A 13,575-nucleotide genomic window follows, 5' to 3' on the forward strand; every position below is an offset into this window, starting at 1 on the left:
AGAGAGAGACAAACAGATAAACGCATGTTTATTAATGACGCACTCTCGAAACAGGAAGAACGTTACTTGACATTTGGCTACTACTTCGTATTCCTTCTTTAAAAATAAAGTCGTTAACTAAGATCGATGGATCCCGGATTCTGAAATTCCGAATTAAGATAAATCACGTTTCATTGTTAATATGTTATCGACGGATCGAACATCTATCTGATATAAAGAGAACGCAGAAATGCATTAAACGAATATATCATGTTCAAGGAAAAATGTAGATGAGTTTTCGATATTATCAGTATTACGGTTTGTTGTGTTATAAGTAAAAAATAAAAAATAAAATAAAGCTAATATTTCGCTCATAGTTTAACAAAATTATAAAAACATGACAGTAAAAAAAATATATATATATTATATACGCAATGGCTCGCTGTAAGTCAATTTATCAAAAATGCAAGTTATTTTAATTTATATAAAGTATAAAAAAAAAAGAAAGAAAATATAATTTACAGCTGATTTACATGATGATTTAACAAACGTTTAAGCAACAAGTTGTTGATTATCAACTATACAAATCGATCTAGGATCGATCAATGTCGTCATAAACAGTAACGGTAAACTGACATATGCTAATCCCTGCATATATATGTACATTTCTATGCATTTTTACTCGATGAATTAGGTATAATTAATCAGCGGTATTACCACGTTGATAAGGTACAAACTTTTTTGTTTGTATTCCTACGTATTTACGATCTTCAATACTCTATTCATATCTGACCATCAATTTTTTGTCGACGCATATATACGCTCTTTTATATCTGAGCGTCTATCTTTCGAGGACACATATACATATATGTTGTTTCGAATGAAAAAGTTAATAGTTGAAAAATAATTCCCGAAAACAATTAAAAAGAACAAAAATAAGTTGGTTCCCAGACGGACGAAGTTATCTAAGTAAAAGTGAAAACATCTACAAGTAAAAGTGGGAAGATGATACACGTTTCTTCTTTCCTGCTTGTTCTCTAACTGTTTAACTCCGAGAGAAAGTTCATTCGCGAATACGCATGCTATGAGAACTGAAGAACGAGTTGATGTCGTCGTCGTTGTCGTCGTCGTTGTCGTCATCGTCGTCGTCGTCGTCGTCGTTGTTGTTGTTGTTGTTTAGAAATTCATCGACGTTCCATCGATACGACGATCGATCGATCGATCATCACGAAATTAGAAAGATTTATCCAACGCATTCATAAAAATTAAGAATCTAATATTTCATAGAGACTCTAAAACGAACCTAATATTGAATACTTAATAGTTATGTTAATCAAAAGAAATTTTAATTTATTGATTGATATTCTTTCTTATTTTCAACCTAGATTTATTCGGCACTGTTTTTCGTTAACAAATATCATTATTTATCGTATGTAATATGTTAGAAATTACACCTCTAATATAATTATTTTTTTTTGTAATCGTTCGTTTTCAAGGCAATGACTAATCTTTTTCCTTTTTTTTTCCTTTTCTTTTTTTTTTTTTCTCTTAAAATTTTTACACTTCAGCTAATGAAGTGCGATGATCTTGCCTATTGCAGATAAATAAATGGAGAGCCGTGGATTATGTATATTTATAATAAAAAGAGTGAATTTGATTAGCAAACAGTTGAATATGAAAAATGTGTTATCACTCAAACGTTATTATTTTGTCAAAGTTACGTTTAGTCGTCAACTTTTTATGATATCATGTAATTTTTGAAGTCACACAATTATATATGTGTATATACACTTTGTAAATATTTTTTTTTTTTGTATTTCCTTTCTGTTGAAAAAAATTGTTAGTTCAGATTACTCGAAGGTTAATGTATGCAAGAAGTTATATTCGTACTTCTACATAAATTTTACATAACTTATGTATAAGTACGATTATATATTTTTTTTTGAAACATCAAACAAAGTTGAATTATAAAGAGTTTTAATGTTATTTTAGTTTATTTATTTCAAATACTCGCGACTGCCTATCACCGAGTTAAAGATCGAGCTAAATGTTTAATGCATCGCGAACGAGCAACCGTTAACTCTTCGAAACGATTCATAAAAGTTTCAAATTTAAATGCGAGTATTTTTTATTGCGAATACGTTTCAGATATTCATTGCACGTTTTTCTAAAGACACGTCGTCGTATAAATCGATCGATCGATCGTTTCGTTTCGTTTCAAGGACAACACAATACCAACAAATCGTTCAAAAAACAAGTCGAATGATGCATTTGTTTGCTATCGAAGTAGCTTACTCATTGTAAATTTGTTCTCCTCGTTCTTCAATTCTAATCAATAATTTTCTTATATTATTTAAGTAGGATTATTATAAAAAGAGAAAATATGCATACGCGTACACTTGAACATACGCGGAAAAATTTTTTTCTTCGATTTTATATTTCTTTAATAATTATTCATTTTAATTACTTATATATATATATATATATATATATATATATATATCAGTAGAGTATAATGTATTTTTTATTTCTTGGTAATAGAGATATAAGATTATTTCTTCGTTTTTAACATAAGTTTCCTCTGAGAATAGTATTATTTGCATCGTAATTACATTAATATTGCATAATTAGATGTAGTAATTGTACACGTGTTGCTCGATGTATCACGATAGAATAATTATCAAAGCTAGCTTTGGCTTATAGCCGAGAAATGACGAATGTGTATAATGTCATGTGTGTTATATACTTGCCTATCTTATATATATATATATATGTATATACATGTTTTCAGTGATTACAGAAATGTTATATCATCGTATTAATCCTTTCTCCTCGCGTGTTACATCGCGGTGAAAATATATTATTATTCATGCTTAATTACATTGTAATAGATCATTGTTTGTCATTATTTATATCAAAAATATTATCGCAAGCATCGATATTGGAATTATCCGATATTTTGCTTTTGTTATTAAGATTAAACGTACGAGATGATAAATTATTCACTATTGTAACGTCAAAGTAATCCGAGTTATTTCAAGAGTTCACTGTTCTCGCAATAGAAATGAATGAAATGATTAATTAATAAATACGTCATTGAATACAAGATAACATGAAGTTCGTAAAAAAATATATTGGAAATTGTTAGACCACTAATGATTTATTTCCTAGACAAATTTTATTTTAATTATCATTCATATATTAAATCTTTTTTTTTTTTTTTTTTTTTTTTTTTTTTTTTTCTTATTAATTTCTGTGATAACTTTGATAAAGAATCGGCAAAAGTGACTGTAAAAAAGTTAGTTTAACGATGTATTATTAAAAAGAAAAAAAATGTTACGATAATATGAAAATGATAATTAAGACTCGTTTTATATTCAAACATAGTCAGAATGAATTATAGAAACAGTATGCATTATATTGTACATAGATCGTAAATTATCGTAAAGAACCGACAATTGAACGTGTCAATATAGACGGAGTATTTATAAAGATCTCTTCGAAATCTTTGTCGGTTATTCCCTGAGATCGAAAGAATAAGTTGTGTAACATCGATAAATGTGTATATCGTAAAATTTTAGCAGGATATTTCATCATCCGATGAATGTATAGTTATCTTCTAAAATCGATAAATTCCTATAAGGTCGACGAGTGATACTAATTGTAATAGGAGACCAGAATAAAAAACGAAAAAAAAAGACGCTTCTATATATATCGTTTCTATATATTTTTCATACACACATATGTGCGTGTATGTGTGCACGTGCGAAAGTAAAAAAAGGTGTCCGAGAAAAAGGAATATACATGAACACGATGATACTCAAGAATCATTTCGAGGAAGGAAAAAAGAAAGTAAAAATTTACTTTCAGTGTGTCATCGAATGAGAGATGATTTCTATGACTATTATTAAACATTTCGTTATTTCTTCGAACAATTCATATCGTATCGTTTTACATGCGGAATTAATATTTCTATTTAAGATTATTTAATGATTTCACTCGTCATCGTTATTCAAATGTTATTTCTACTATTTGTGTTAGAAACGTTTCTTTATCGTTTCGTTAAACTTTTCGTGCCTATGCAAATAGCAAGAACGTAACTTTTATCGTAAACCTAGTTCGTACCAATACATATGTACATAGGTATATAAATTTTTGTTCATAATCGTAAAGTGAGAAAATTACTTGACCATCGTTGTTCCGTCAATTGATAACTTGAGTAATAACTTGAAACAAGTGAAATGACCTAAATAACATTAACATAATATTCTAAAATAATCAACTATACCTAATCATTTTTTTTATGATATAATAAAACGTTGACGAAAAATCGAATATAAAGACATCGATTATTCCTGACAAGCATGGAAATTATATTGTATTTCAAAAAAAAATATTCGTTCCTTTTAATATTAGAAATATCTCTTTGTCTATTTATTAATAATCGATAAACTAATATTTTCGAGTGATCTTGCAAATTGTCTTATGACGTAAAGGAATAATTAACGAACACAATTCTTTTTTATGTATTCAAACGAAAAGCTCTTTTTTTCTCCTTTTTCTTTTTTTCACACGGACGTCATCGTATATACAAGGTGTAACAAACAAACGAGCATGCATTTGGACTTTTAAAAAAGTAAGAAAATATCTGAAAAGATGATCGATCTAACAATAACATAAGAACCATAATTTGACTAATTGTTAAATTGATGTTATTTGAGAAATGATTAACGTGAAATCGGCACAAGCATTTTCGTTAGAAATCTTGAAGACATTATATTTTAATGCAGTATTACACAAAATCCTTTCGTCATGTTCGTATTAAACATGTTCTACTAACATGATTGTCAGAGCTCGTTGTTTCGCGAAGCTAAGAAAATCATTTTCTTGAAATTTCATTTAAAAATGTCAATTAAAGAGCATGATGCACGAGATACGAGAAATTGCATAAATCATAAGTTCGTAACGTCACTTGGATTATTCGCGTACGATTTAATTGTTAAGAAAATTAATAAGACAAAGCGATGGTATCTATCTTTTATCGTTTATTCGAATGCGAATACATATTTTTACACTCTGTATATACTTGGAAAAAACGAACAAAATCTCACTGTGTTCTTATCCAATTTATTCCGCGTAGATAGTTTTACTGACTTCTATCATTGACTGAAACGTGCGTTGTTATATAAAATAATGTTCGATCTTCGTATGCTATTTTTATGTCTTACTTCGTGTTGTTAATATTTTATCGCGACATACTTGTAATAAATACGATATGGTTTTATCTCTTATATGTATGATAAGGCAAGAAAGAATTGCCAAATTTCTATCTGTTATTTTAATCCTCCATTGTCAATATTTTTGTTATTTGCAATTTTTTTCATCAACTCGTATAATTACTTGTAATTCGATCGCGCTGTTTTATTTTACATTTATATATTTTTATAAATATCCTTATCAAATTTATCGTGTTTTCTAAGTTGTATTATCGATCGTTGATTTTAATATGGTATACAATTTTTCGGTTATACTCGTAATAAAGAAAGTATTTTCTTTATTTACGAAATCAATCGATATATACGTATTATTTAAAAACTGATATTATATGTCGAATATAATTTTTAGCATTTGCGTTCGTAAATTTATTATCTTTAGAATGAATGATGAATTCATGGACTAATGACAAAGAAATATTTTTAGACGTATACAAATGTTGATCTAATAGAAAATACATCTAACATAAAATATTTGAAAGGCTATGCAATTTTAGCAATACTCTTCTTTATGTGTCGTACGTTAAGTAGGTCATCTTTATCAGATGAGTTTGCATTTTCGAAGCTTTTGACGTACGTTAACGATGATTCTACAAAAATATTTGAAAGCACTATTAAAGGTCAAAAATATAAGGTTTAAAAGTGTAAAATAGAAGTATTAACAACAGAAAAGTAATGAAGTACTCTAATAGTATTATAATATCCTTGCAAGACGCGCCATTATTTGATTTCAATTTCAGAATGATGTTTCCGGGTTGATATTATAAGTATAACCAGATATTCAGAGTACCTTTTATTACCTAATAAACCAAACCATATAAATCGTTTTACAAGGAGGAAGAACAATTTTATACTTTTGGCAATAAATTTCGCTTCGGTTATATACACTCGCCGTTGTTGATTTAAAGGAGAAGAAAAAATTTTCAGTGGGTCATTTTGTAAAAAAAAAAATAAATAAATAAATAAATAAAACAAAACAAAAGAAAAATAAGAACAAAAAGAATTTCAAGTACCAATAAATTTTATCCTCCTTTCTTTTGGTTGGCTACACATTTTTTCAAACTATTAAGAAGCAGCATAAAAATATGAAGCAATTGCTCGTCCTCCTTTTTGTTGAGTTCTAACGGTACGCGTATTAACTGGATTAAAACGGAACAAATTTCACGCGTTCGGATTTCGATCGATCCTCTTTGTCAAATTCTCGATTGCAACATCTGTTCATAGCTTAATACGTACAGGAGCATAAGATTAAAACGTTTTGTAATCAGTAATACGCGTTAGGTTTAACAACTACGACGTTAAACTAGTCAATGCAATTAACATAATCAATTTCGAACGTAACGAGCGAACGTGATATGAGAGATCATTTAGATTTTACGTAAAGTCTCTTTCATACGAACTAAGCATATTCATTAAACGAAGGATGAATCCTTCTTCTTAGAAATTTCTGATCGATCTTAATCCTATGACGTATAAATCCAACCGCAGACATCGGAATTAATTAAAAGCAGAATAACAAAAATACATTAAAGACCGTCATGCGTGTACACGCATTCTTGTCTGATATTAAATTCAAGGGAAATATATTTATGAATACGCGTTTACGTACGTTTGTTACCGGCAAAGGAAATGGGAAAAACACGTGGTCGATTGCGACACCATCAATAGAATGCATTTAATCGAATTCACGTAATACTTAATTAAATGCAATTAATTTTCTCCGGATATGCAGACACCGATGCAAATACAGTAGCCTACATAAAGGGGTTTCGACAGGACTGTTTTCTATTGCCCGGTTCTAAAAGCCACAATTAAAAGACTAGACATCACGATATCGATAAATTTTAGTCATCGATTTTAGTCGCCTCATTTCTTTGACCAAACACAACGATCATGGTTATGCTACCTCTCTTACATTCGATTAGGACCAAGATTTTCGGCCTCGATTGTCCTCCTTACCTACATTCGGCTGAGAGGAAGGTCGGTAGAAATATTGAGAGGTGAAAAAAGACGAGATCAGATGATTTCGGAGAGAGTAAAAACGAAGAGAAAAAAGGGGGAGATGCGTAAAAGGTGACTCTGGAAAAAGAAAATCGGTCAGTGGAATAACGGGATCATTAGCGCCCTATAGAGAAAAGAGAGAAAGAAAGAGAAAGAAGGAGAGAAAGAAAGAAAGAAGTAGAGAGAGAGAGAGAGAGAGAGAGAAGAAGAAAAAGAAATAAGATGATAGTAGTAAAAATGTAACATCTTTTTCTTCCTTGGAACTTTTTCTTCGCTTCTTTACCAAACTTTCTTTACCTCGAGCATTTCTCTCGATCATCGTTAGTACCAAAGAAATACTTAACTCTGTTGGTCGTTGGTGGGCCCAATGTCACCGATTATATTCGTTTAACGGGACCAGCACGTCCCACGAACGGTGGAGGAGAGGAGACGATGGAGGAGAAGCGTAATTTCTCCAAGAGGAGCGCGTGTTAACCGGGGTTCCGCTCGGTCAGTCGGTGACAAAGCGGCTTCGCGTGAGGATTTGCTCCGTTTTTTTATATAAACATATATATGTGTATACGTATATGCATATATAGTTATATATATGTATGTATGTATGCATGTATGTAGACGAATTAACATTCCTTCCACAACGGTCTGTGCGTACGTGTGTGTGTTGAAAAGTTTTGCCTCGTTTTGTCTGAACATAGAAAGAGGAAACGAACGTTTCTAGTTTGCATAAATTATTATTATTTTTTTTCTCTCATTATTTTTTTCCTTTTCTTTTTTGTGCGGGTTTGTACCATATCCATGACGGAAAGAATTCTACCTTTAACTTTTTAGTTATCCATGAGATGACTGTAGTCAATCGTCAAAGTTTTTTACATTAACTCAATACGTTAGTTCAAGATAATTTTAATAAAAGATAGCAATAATTTACATGATTTAACCATAGTGTCAAATGTTATATTCTATTAGTGGTATATAAAAGGAGAAAAAGAAGTAGTGTACGTTTGATCCGTGATAAATGAAATAAATATACGTTAATAAAAAAAATAAAGAAACGTACAGTGCGCGTTCAAAGAAAACGCAAGAATAAAATGAAATTAAATGAAATGGAATAAAATAAAATAAATAAATAAATAAATAAATAAGTACAAACTCAACGACCAAGAGAATCTAATTCCATTCATCTAAAAATAATAATATTTTCTTGAATTCTTTATACACTCGTAGCTCTTCTTCATATTGCTATGTCGGTGTGATGAAAAACGTTTATCGTATATTAAAAAGGGGAAAGAAAAGGAAAAAACAATAAAGCAAAAACGACATCTTTCGTTCGATATATTTTTTTCAAGCAAGGAGCCAATGATGTATTATTAACAATATTAAGACAAATGGCAGAAAAGTAAAGAAGAGTTTTTCATTCGCTAAGAGAAAAATAAATAGAAGAAGAAGAAGAAGAAGAAGAAAAAGAAAATTTTTCGTTCGATGAAATTTTTTAAATAATGGGAATAATGATTTTTGATTGAGATAAATAGATGTGATTGTAACTTGCGATAAGAAGAAGGAAAAACAGGAAGTTTGAAAAAATATAAAGGAGGAAAATTGTTACAGGAGAAGAAAATTAAAAAGGAAGGAAGAACGTTTAAGAAGGTCTCGTTGGGAGACAAAACGGACATTGCAAATTGAAAGGAGTTGGAGTGAACATCTCTACGCGAAAGAAATAACATACTTGTGAACGCGCACTCGCACGAAAGAAAGAAAGAGAGAGACAAAGAATCAGGGAGAGAAGGCACATATTAAATATTTATTATTTGCACGAAAAGAGAAGAGAACAACCATTTTTACATTTCCTACACTTAACTCTGTATCCTCGTTGAAAGAGTTTGAATACAAATTGTTCATACACAGACAGACTAGCACGGACATCCTTTAGTTAATTTAACTCAAAGACTTTGTTGGTCGACTTTAAAAACTCGTTAAAATCGCACGTACTAAATTAAAAAGAAAATTCTCTAGTTCTTCGTATATTCGAATATCGTTTCTCTATTAAATATCTTCAAAACGGGTAACGTATTTTCAAATGTAAGTTTGACAACTACACAAAGTTTTGTTATTACTATCGATCTTTCTACTCTTTAATAATCCTCAAGAATAAAATGATTTTATATTTATTTTAACTAACATTACATCGTTTTCTATTATTAAAGTTTTCTACATTGATTAACTATAAAAAGAAAACCGAAAAAGAAAAGGTGCTAATTAATTCGAATATTTACAAATCTCGAATTCAAAAGATTTAATTAAAAATTTTAATTAATTGAAATTATTGTTATTATACTATTTTAGCTTCGAATAAAATGTTAATTGGATTTTAATATATACTTCATATATTTATTTATTTATTTATTTATTTATTTATTTATTTATAATAATAATTCTTGTAAATTGACAAAACTAAACTCGAAAGATCCATTCTGATTTCAACTTGATCTTTACGTTATTTTTTCTGTTCCATTATAAATACAACAGAGAGTCAAAAATTTTTCGCTAAACACTACTCGTCTCTAGAATTATTTTAGCGCATATTTTTAATTCATTTACAAATTAGAATGTTAATTTTTAATTTTCTTTTTTCTCTTTCTTTTGCAAGACATGCAGAACATCATCGTAGAATCTTTTTAGATGATATTCGTGAAATATATTCGATTTTTTAATTGACGTTTTATTAATATACGTAATTGATTGATTTAAAGAAAAAAGAAAGAAAAGAAAAGAAAAACTGAAAAAAAAGACTAATGAAATATTTTTATTCTGTTTCAATAGCGATTTTTGGAGCGCCGAGATAAACATGAGGTAGAAGTATTAGTCAGTACTACGACCCATGGGGCTACACCATTGGTTATGGCCTGTAGAAATGGCCACTACGACGTGGCAGAATACCTCGTAGTAAAATGTGGGGCAGACATAGAACAACCCGGCTCAGGTAACAAAAAAAAAAAATAATCATGATGAGTCTTACGAAAGATAAGTTATCATTTTTCGCACGTCGTCGTTCTCTTATGCGTCATGTTTGTTTATTTTGCGATCAGAAGGAATACCACATGTTAATATAATGCATAGAAAATTTTTCTAAATGGCATGAACGATCATTTTATGTTAATTAAATTTATACGGAAGATCGAAGAACATCGAAAAAATATATTCTATTCATTATTTTAATCTCGACTTGAGAAACGTTCGATTATTGCTAACGACACATTGATAACTAATAATTTCTCCGTCCTACTTGCATTATCTATATTAATATTTTAATTAAAGTGGCTAAGAAAAAGAAAGAAAAAAAAAAAGAAATAACAAAGTTCGTTGTATTGGCAAAAAAAAAAGAAAAAGGGAAAAAGGGGAGAAAGAAACGAGTAGTTTAATAATAAAATGCTAATAAAATATTCAATTACGATAAATGTGTTCCAGATAGGTGTACTATCTTATTATTTGAAATATAATGATTAGATAAAGATTAATATTTTTACTTCAGTTGTCTTTGATGGAGAAACCATAGAGGGTGCGCCACCGTTGTGGTGTGCAGCGGCAGCCGGTCACATCGAACTAGTGAAGTTGCTAGTACAACGAGGGGCGAACGTGAATTCGACGACGAAAACAAATTCGACACCGTTAAGGGCAGCTTGTTTTGATGGACATTTTGAAATTGTTAGATTCTTGGTCAAGAATGGTGCAGGTAAAAGAGAATCACGAAAGAACTTCCATCCTTACTCTATCGTTTTTACGATAAATTTTTTCGTTTGTTATTTTCTCTTTTTCTTTTTTTTTTTTTTTTTTGTAAACTGTAAAGTCTCGAGCTAATGCAACGCATTCTCATTTTTCAGACATAGAAATGGCGAATCGTCATGGGCACACGTGTTTGATGATAGCATGCTACAGAGGCCATATTGACATCGCTAAGTTACTATTAGCTTGGAACGCAGACGTCAACAGAAAATCAGTCAGAGGTAACACTGCATTACACGATTGTGCAGAAAGTGGATCCTTAGAAATTCTTAAATTGCTCGTTCAACACGGGGCTCAAATGGACGTCGATTCTTATGGGATGACGCCACTCCTGGCGGCTGCCGTAACAGGTTAACGAAAACCCTTTCCATATTGATCCGTTCCTTTTAATACTTTGCCTACCAAACGACATTTGCTTCTGGCTTGTTATTATGCTGCCATATGTTCTTTTTTTATTTTTCTTCCAGAATTTTCGTAAAGTGATTATCGTATTATTAATTTATATTGCATATTTTAATTATAGACTTCTTATTATATAGATATATTCGAAATTTGTTTAAATCCATATATATATATTTTTTTTTTGGATATAGTAAAAGAGCATAACGTGCGTTGTTAAGCAAAATGTTGAATCCTCTTTAATTGGTCGGCAAAGTGTTAAAAGAATAGCACACAAACAATATCTCTCTTTCTCTTTCTCTTTATTCTTTTCTCACAGGCAATACCGATATCGTGGAATATCTAATTGGAATTCCTGAATTAATAAAACGCGAGGAACGCATAGATGCATTGGAACTTTTAGGTGCAACGTATGTTGATAAGAAAAGGGACATGGTCGGTGCTCTAAACTTTTGGAAACGCGCCATGGACGATAGGTAAAATCGTTTTCTCTTTTCTTCGTTATAAAGAGTAAAGATCGAGTAATTAGATTCGTAAATAAACTGATTAAGAACGTTATGATTCAGTTAGATATTAACTCTTTGCGGTCAAACGATAGATGAATGATATTTCTGATAAATTACTTTTAACTTTCCTGATTGTATATACCGAAATAATTCAAATAAAGAGAATTCTTTCGTACCAGTTTGAAATAATAACTGAGGTCAATAAAATATATTCTATCTGTTGTAAAATTACAATCTCATATAACCGAGAATATGAATTTCTCCGAAAGTAAGTTTCTCCGGGAAACAGAATTTCAATAAAATTAATTTTATATGACAGTAATTGATTGAGCTCAGGTATCATCTCGATGCGTCGATAGAAATAATTCCGACCACGACGCGGTATCCATACTAAAAAAAAAAAAAAAGAGAGAGAGAGAGAGAGAGAAAGAGAACAAAAAAAAAACACGCACAAAAAATATTACAACCGCAAAGAGTTAATATTACGATAGAAGAAAAAAAAAAATTGGCCCGAGTTAATTGAGATATTAATTGGATGTTAAACGTCAGGATAATTGAAGAACGATCGAGTTACGTTTCTCTTCGTCCAATTCCACGGATACGATGAAATTTTATACGATTTAAATTTAATTGCTTCTTTAATTTTCTTTAGATATCAAAGCGACGTTGTAATATCGAAACCATCGCCTCTACCTCTAGTAGCGGCCTACGACTTTGCTCAAGAAATATGCGAACCAGAACAACTGGATGAGCTATTGGCAGACCCAGACGAAATGCGTATGCAGGCATTAGTAATTAGAGAAAGAATTCTGGGTCCAGCACATCCAGATACAAGCTACTATATTCGCTACAGAGGAGCCGTCTATGCCGATGCAGGAAAATTTGATCGGTGCATACAACTATGGAATTATGCGTTGGATATGCAACAGGGGATGCTCGAGCCTTTAAATCCGATGACACAGAGTTCCTTCTTTAGTTTTGCCGAACTCTTCAGCTTCATGATCGGTGAGGAAGGTAGACAAACTAGTAGAGGAAGGAGAGTACCTCCTGTGGACAGACAAGAGATACTTAAAATTTTCTTAAAGGCTGTAAGTATATCGGGGGAAATATTTATCTTCATTTACTTTTCGAAATCTTCTTTTTTTATAATACTTATATGTGTTTTTTACACTTTCTCTCTCTCTCTCTTCCTTCTCCTCCCAATCCTTTTCCTTTATCTCTCCATATCTATTATTTTTTTTATCAATATTTTTATATCCACCGAACTAAACTCTGTTTCAGATAGTAGAAGTTAGATTGGGCAAGCAATTATTAGATAAAGTTCCACTTAGAGATCGCGACGTCACATCTTTAAACAGAATTTTATTAATAACATTGCATCTAGCTTGTTTGATGACGCGCGACATGCCCACAGAAGGTACATACGAGTATGAGGCCATACATAAAGCTATTTACGAATTGGTTCGAATCAACGCAAAGGGCAAAGAGGTAATTAGCCTATTGCCCCTTAGCATATCAGAGGTAATACTTCTTTAGAAGAAGTTAAAGAAGAAACTTACGTCTTTCTTCCTTCCTCTTTGAATATCGAGTTTGATCGCAAATTTCCTTTGTTATTAATATACGTTCTTTTTCTTTTTTCTTTTTTT

At 30.7% G+C, this 13,575-nt stretch overlaps 1 protein-coding gene across 5 annotated transcripts in view; it reads left to right on the forward strand.

Moving 5' to 3' along the window:
• LOC122632575 (protein fem-1 homolog CG6966) overlaps nt 1-13,575 on the forward strand; it is a 39,307-nt gene that overhangs the window by 23,261 nt on the left and 2,471 nt on the right. For 3 of the 5 annotated variants that reach the window (XM_043819537.1, XM_043819538.1, XM_043819539.1), the window contains 6 exons: nt 10,065-10,224; nt 10,774-10,974; nt 11,123-11,374; nt 11,743-11,899; nt 12,582-13,017; nt 13,211-13,450. In XM_043819537.1, the coding sequence (XP_043675472.1) occupies nt 10,065-10,224; nt 10,774-10,974; nt 11,123-11,374; nt 11,743-11,899; nt 12,582-13,017; nt 13,211-13,450 (1,446 nt within the window). Of the gene's footprint in view, nt 1-8,707; nt 9,324-10,064; nt 10,225-10,773; nt 10,975-11,122; nt 11,375-11,742; nt 11,900-12,581; nt 13,018-13,210; nt 13,451-13,575 lie in introns of those variants that run through there. The other 2 variants (XM_043819541.1, XM_043819540.1) reach the window with 2 other exon arrangements.

This window comes from Vespula pensylvanica, chromosome 10, assembly GCF_014466175.1.
Source record: "Vespula pensylvanica isolate Volc-1 chromosome 10, ASM1446617v1, whole genome shotgun sequence".
Taxonomy (NCBI): Eukaryota; Metazoa; Arthropoda; class Insecta; order Hymenoptera; family Vespidae; genus Vespula; species Vespula pensylvanica.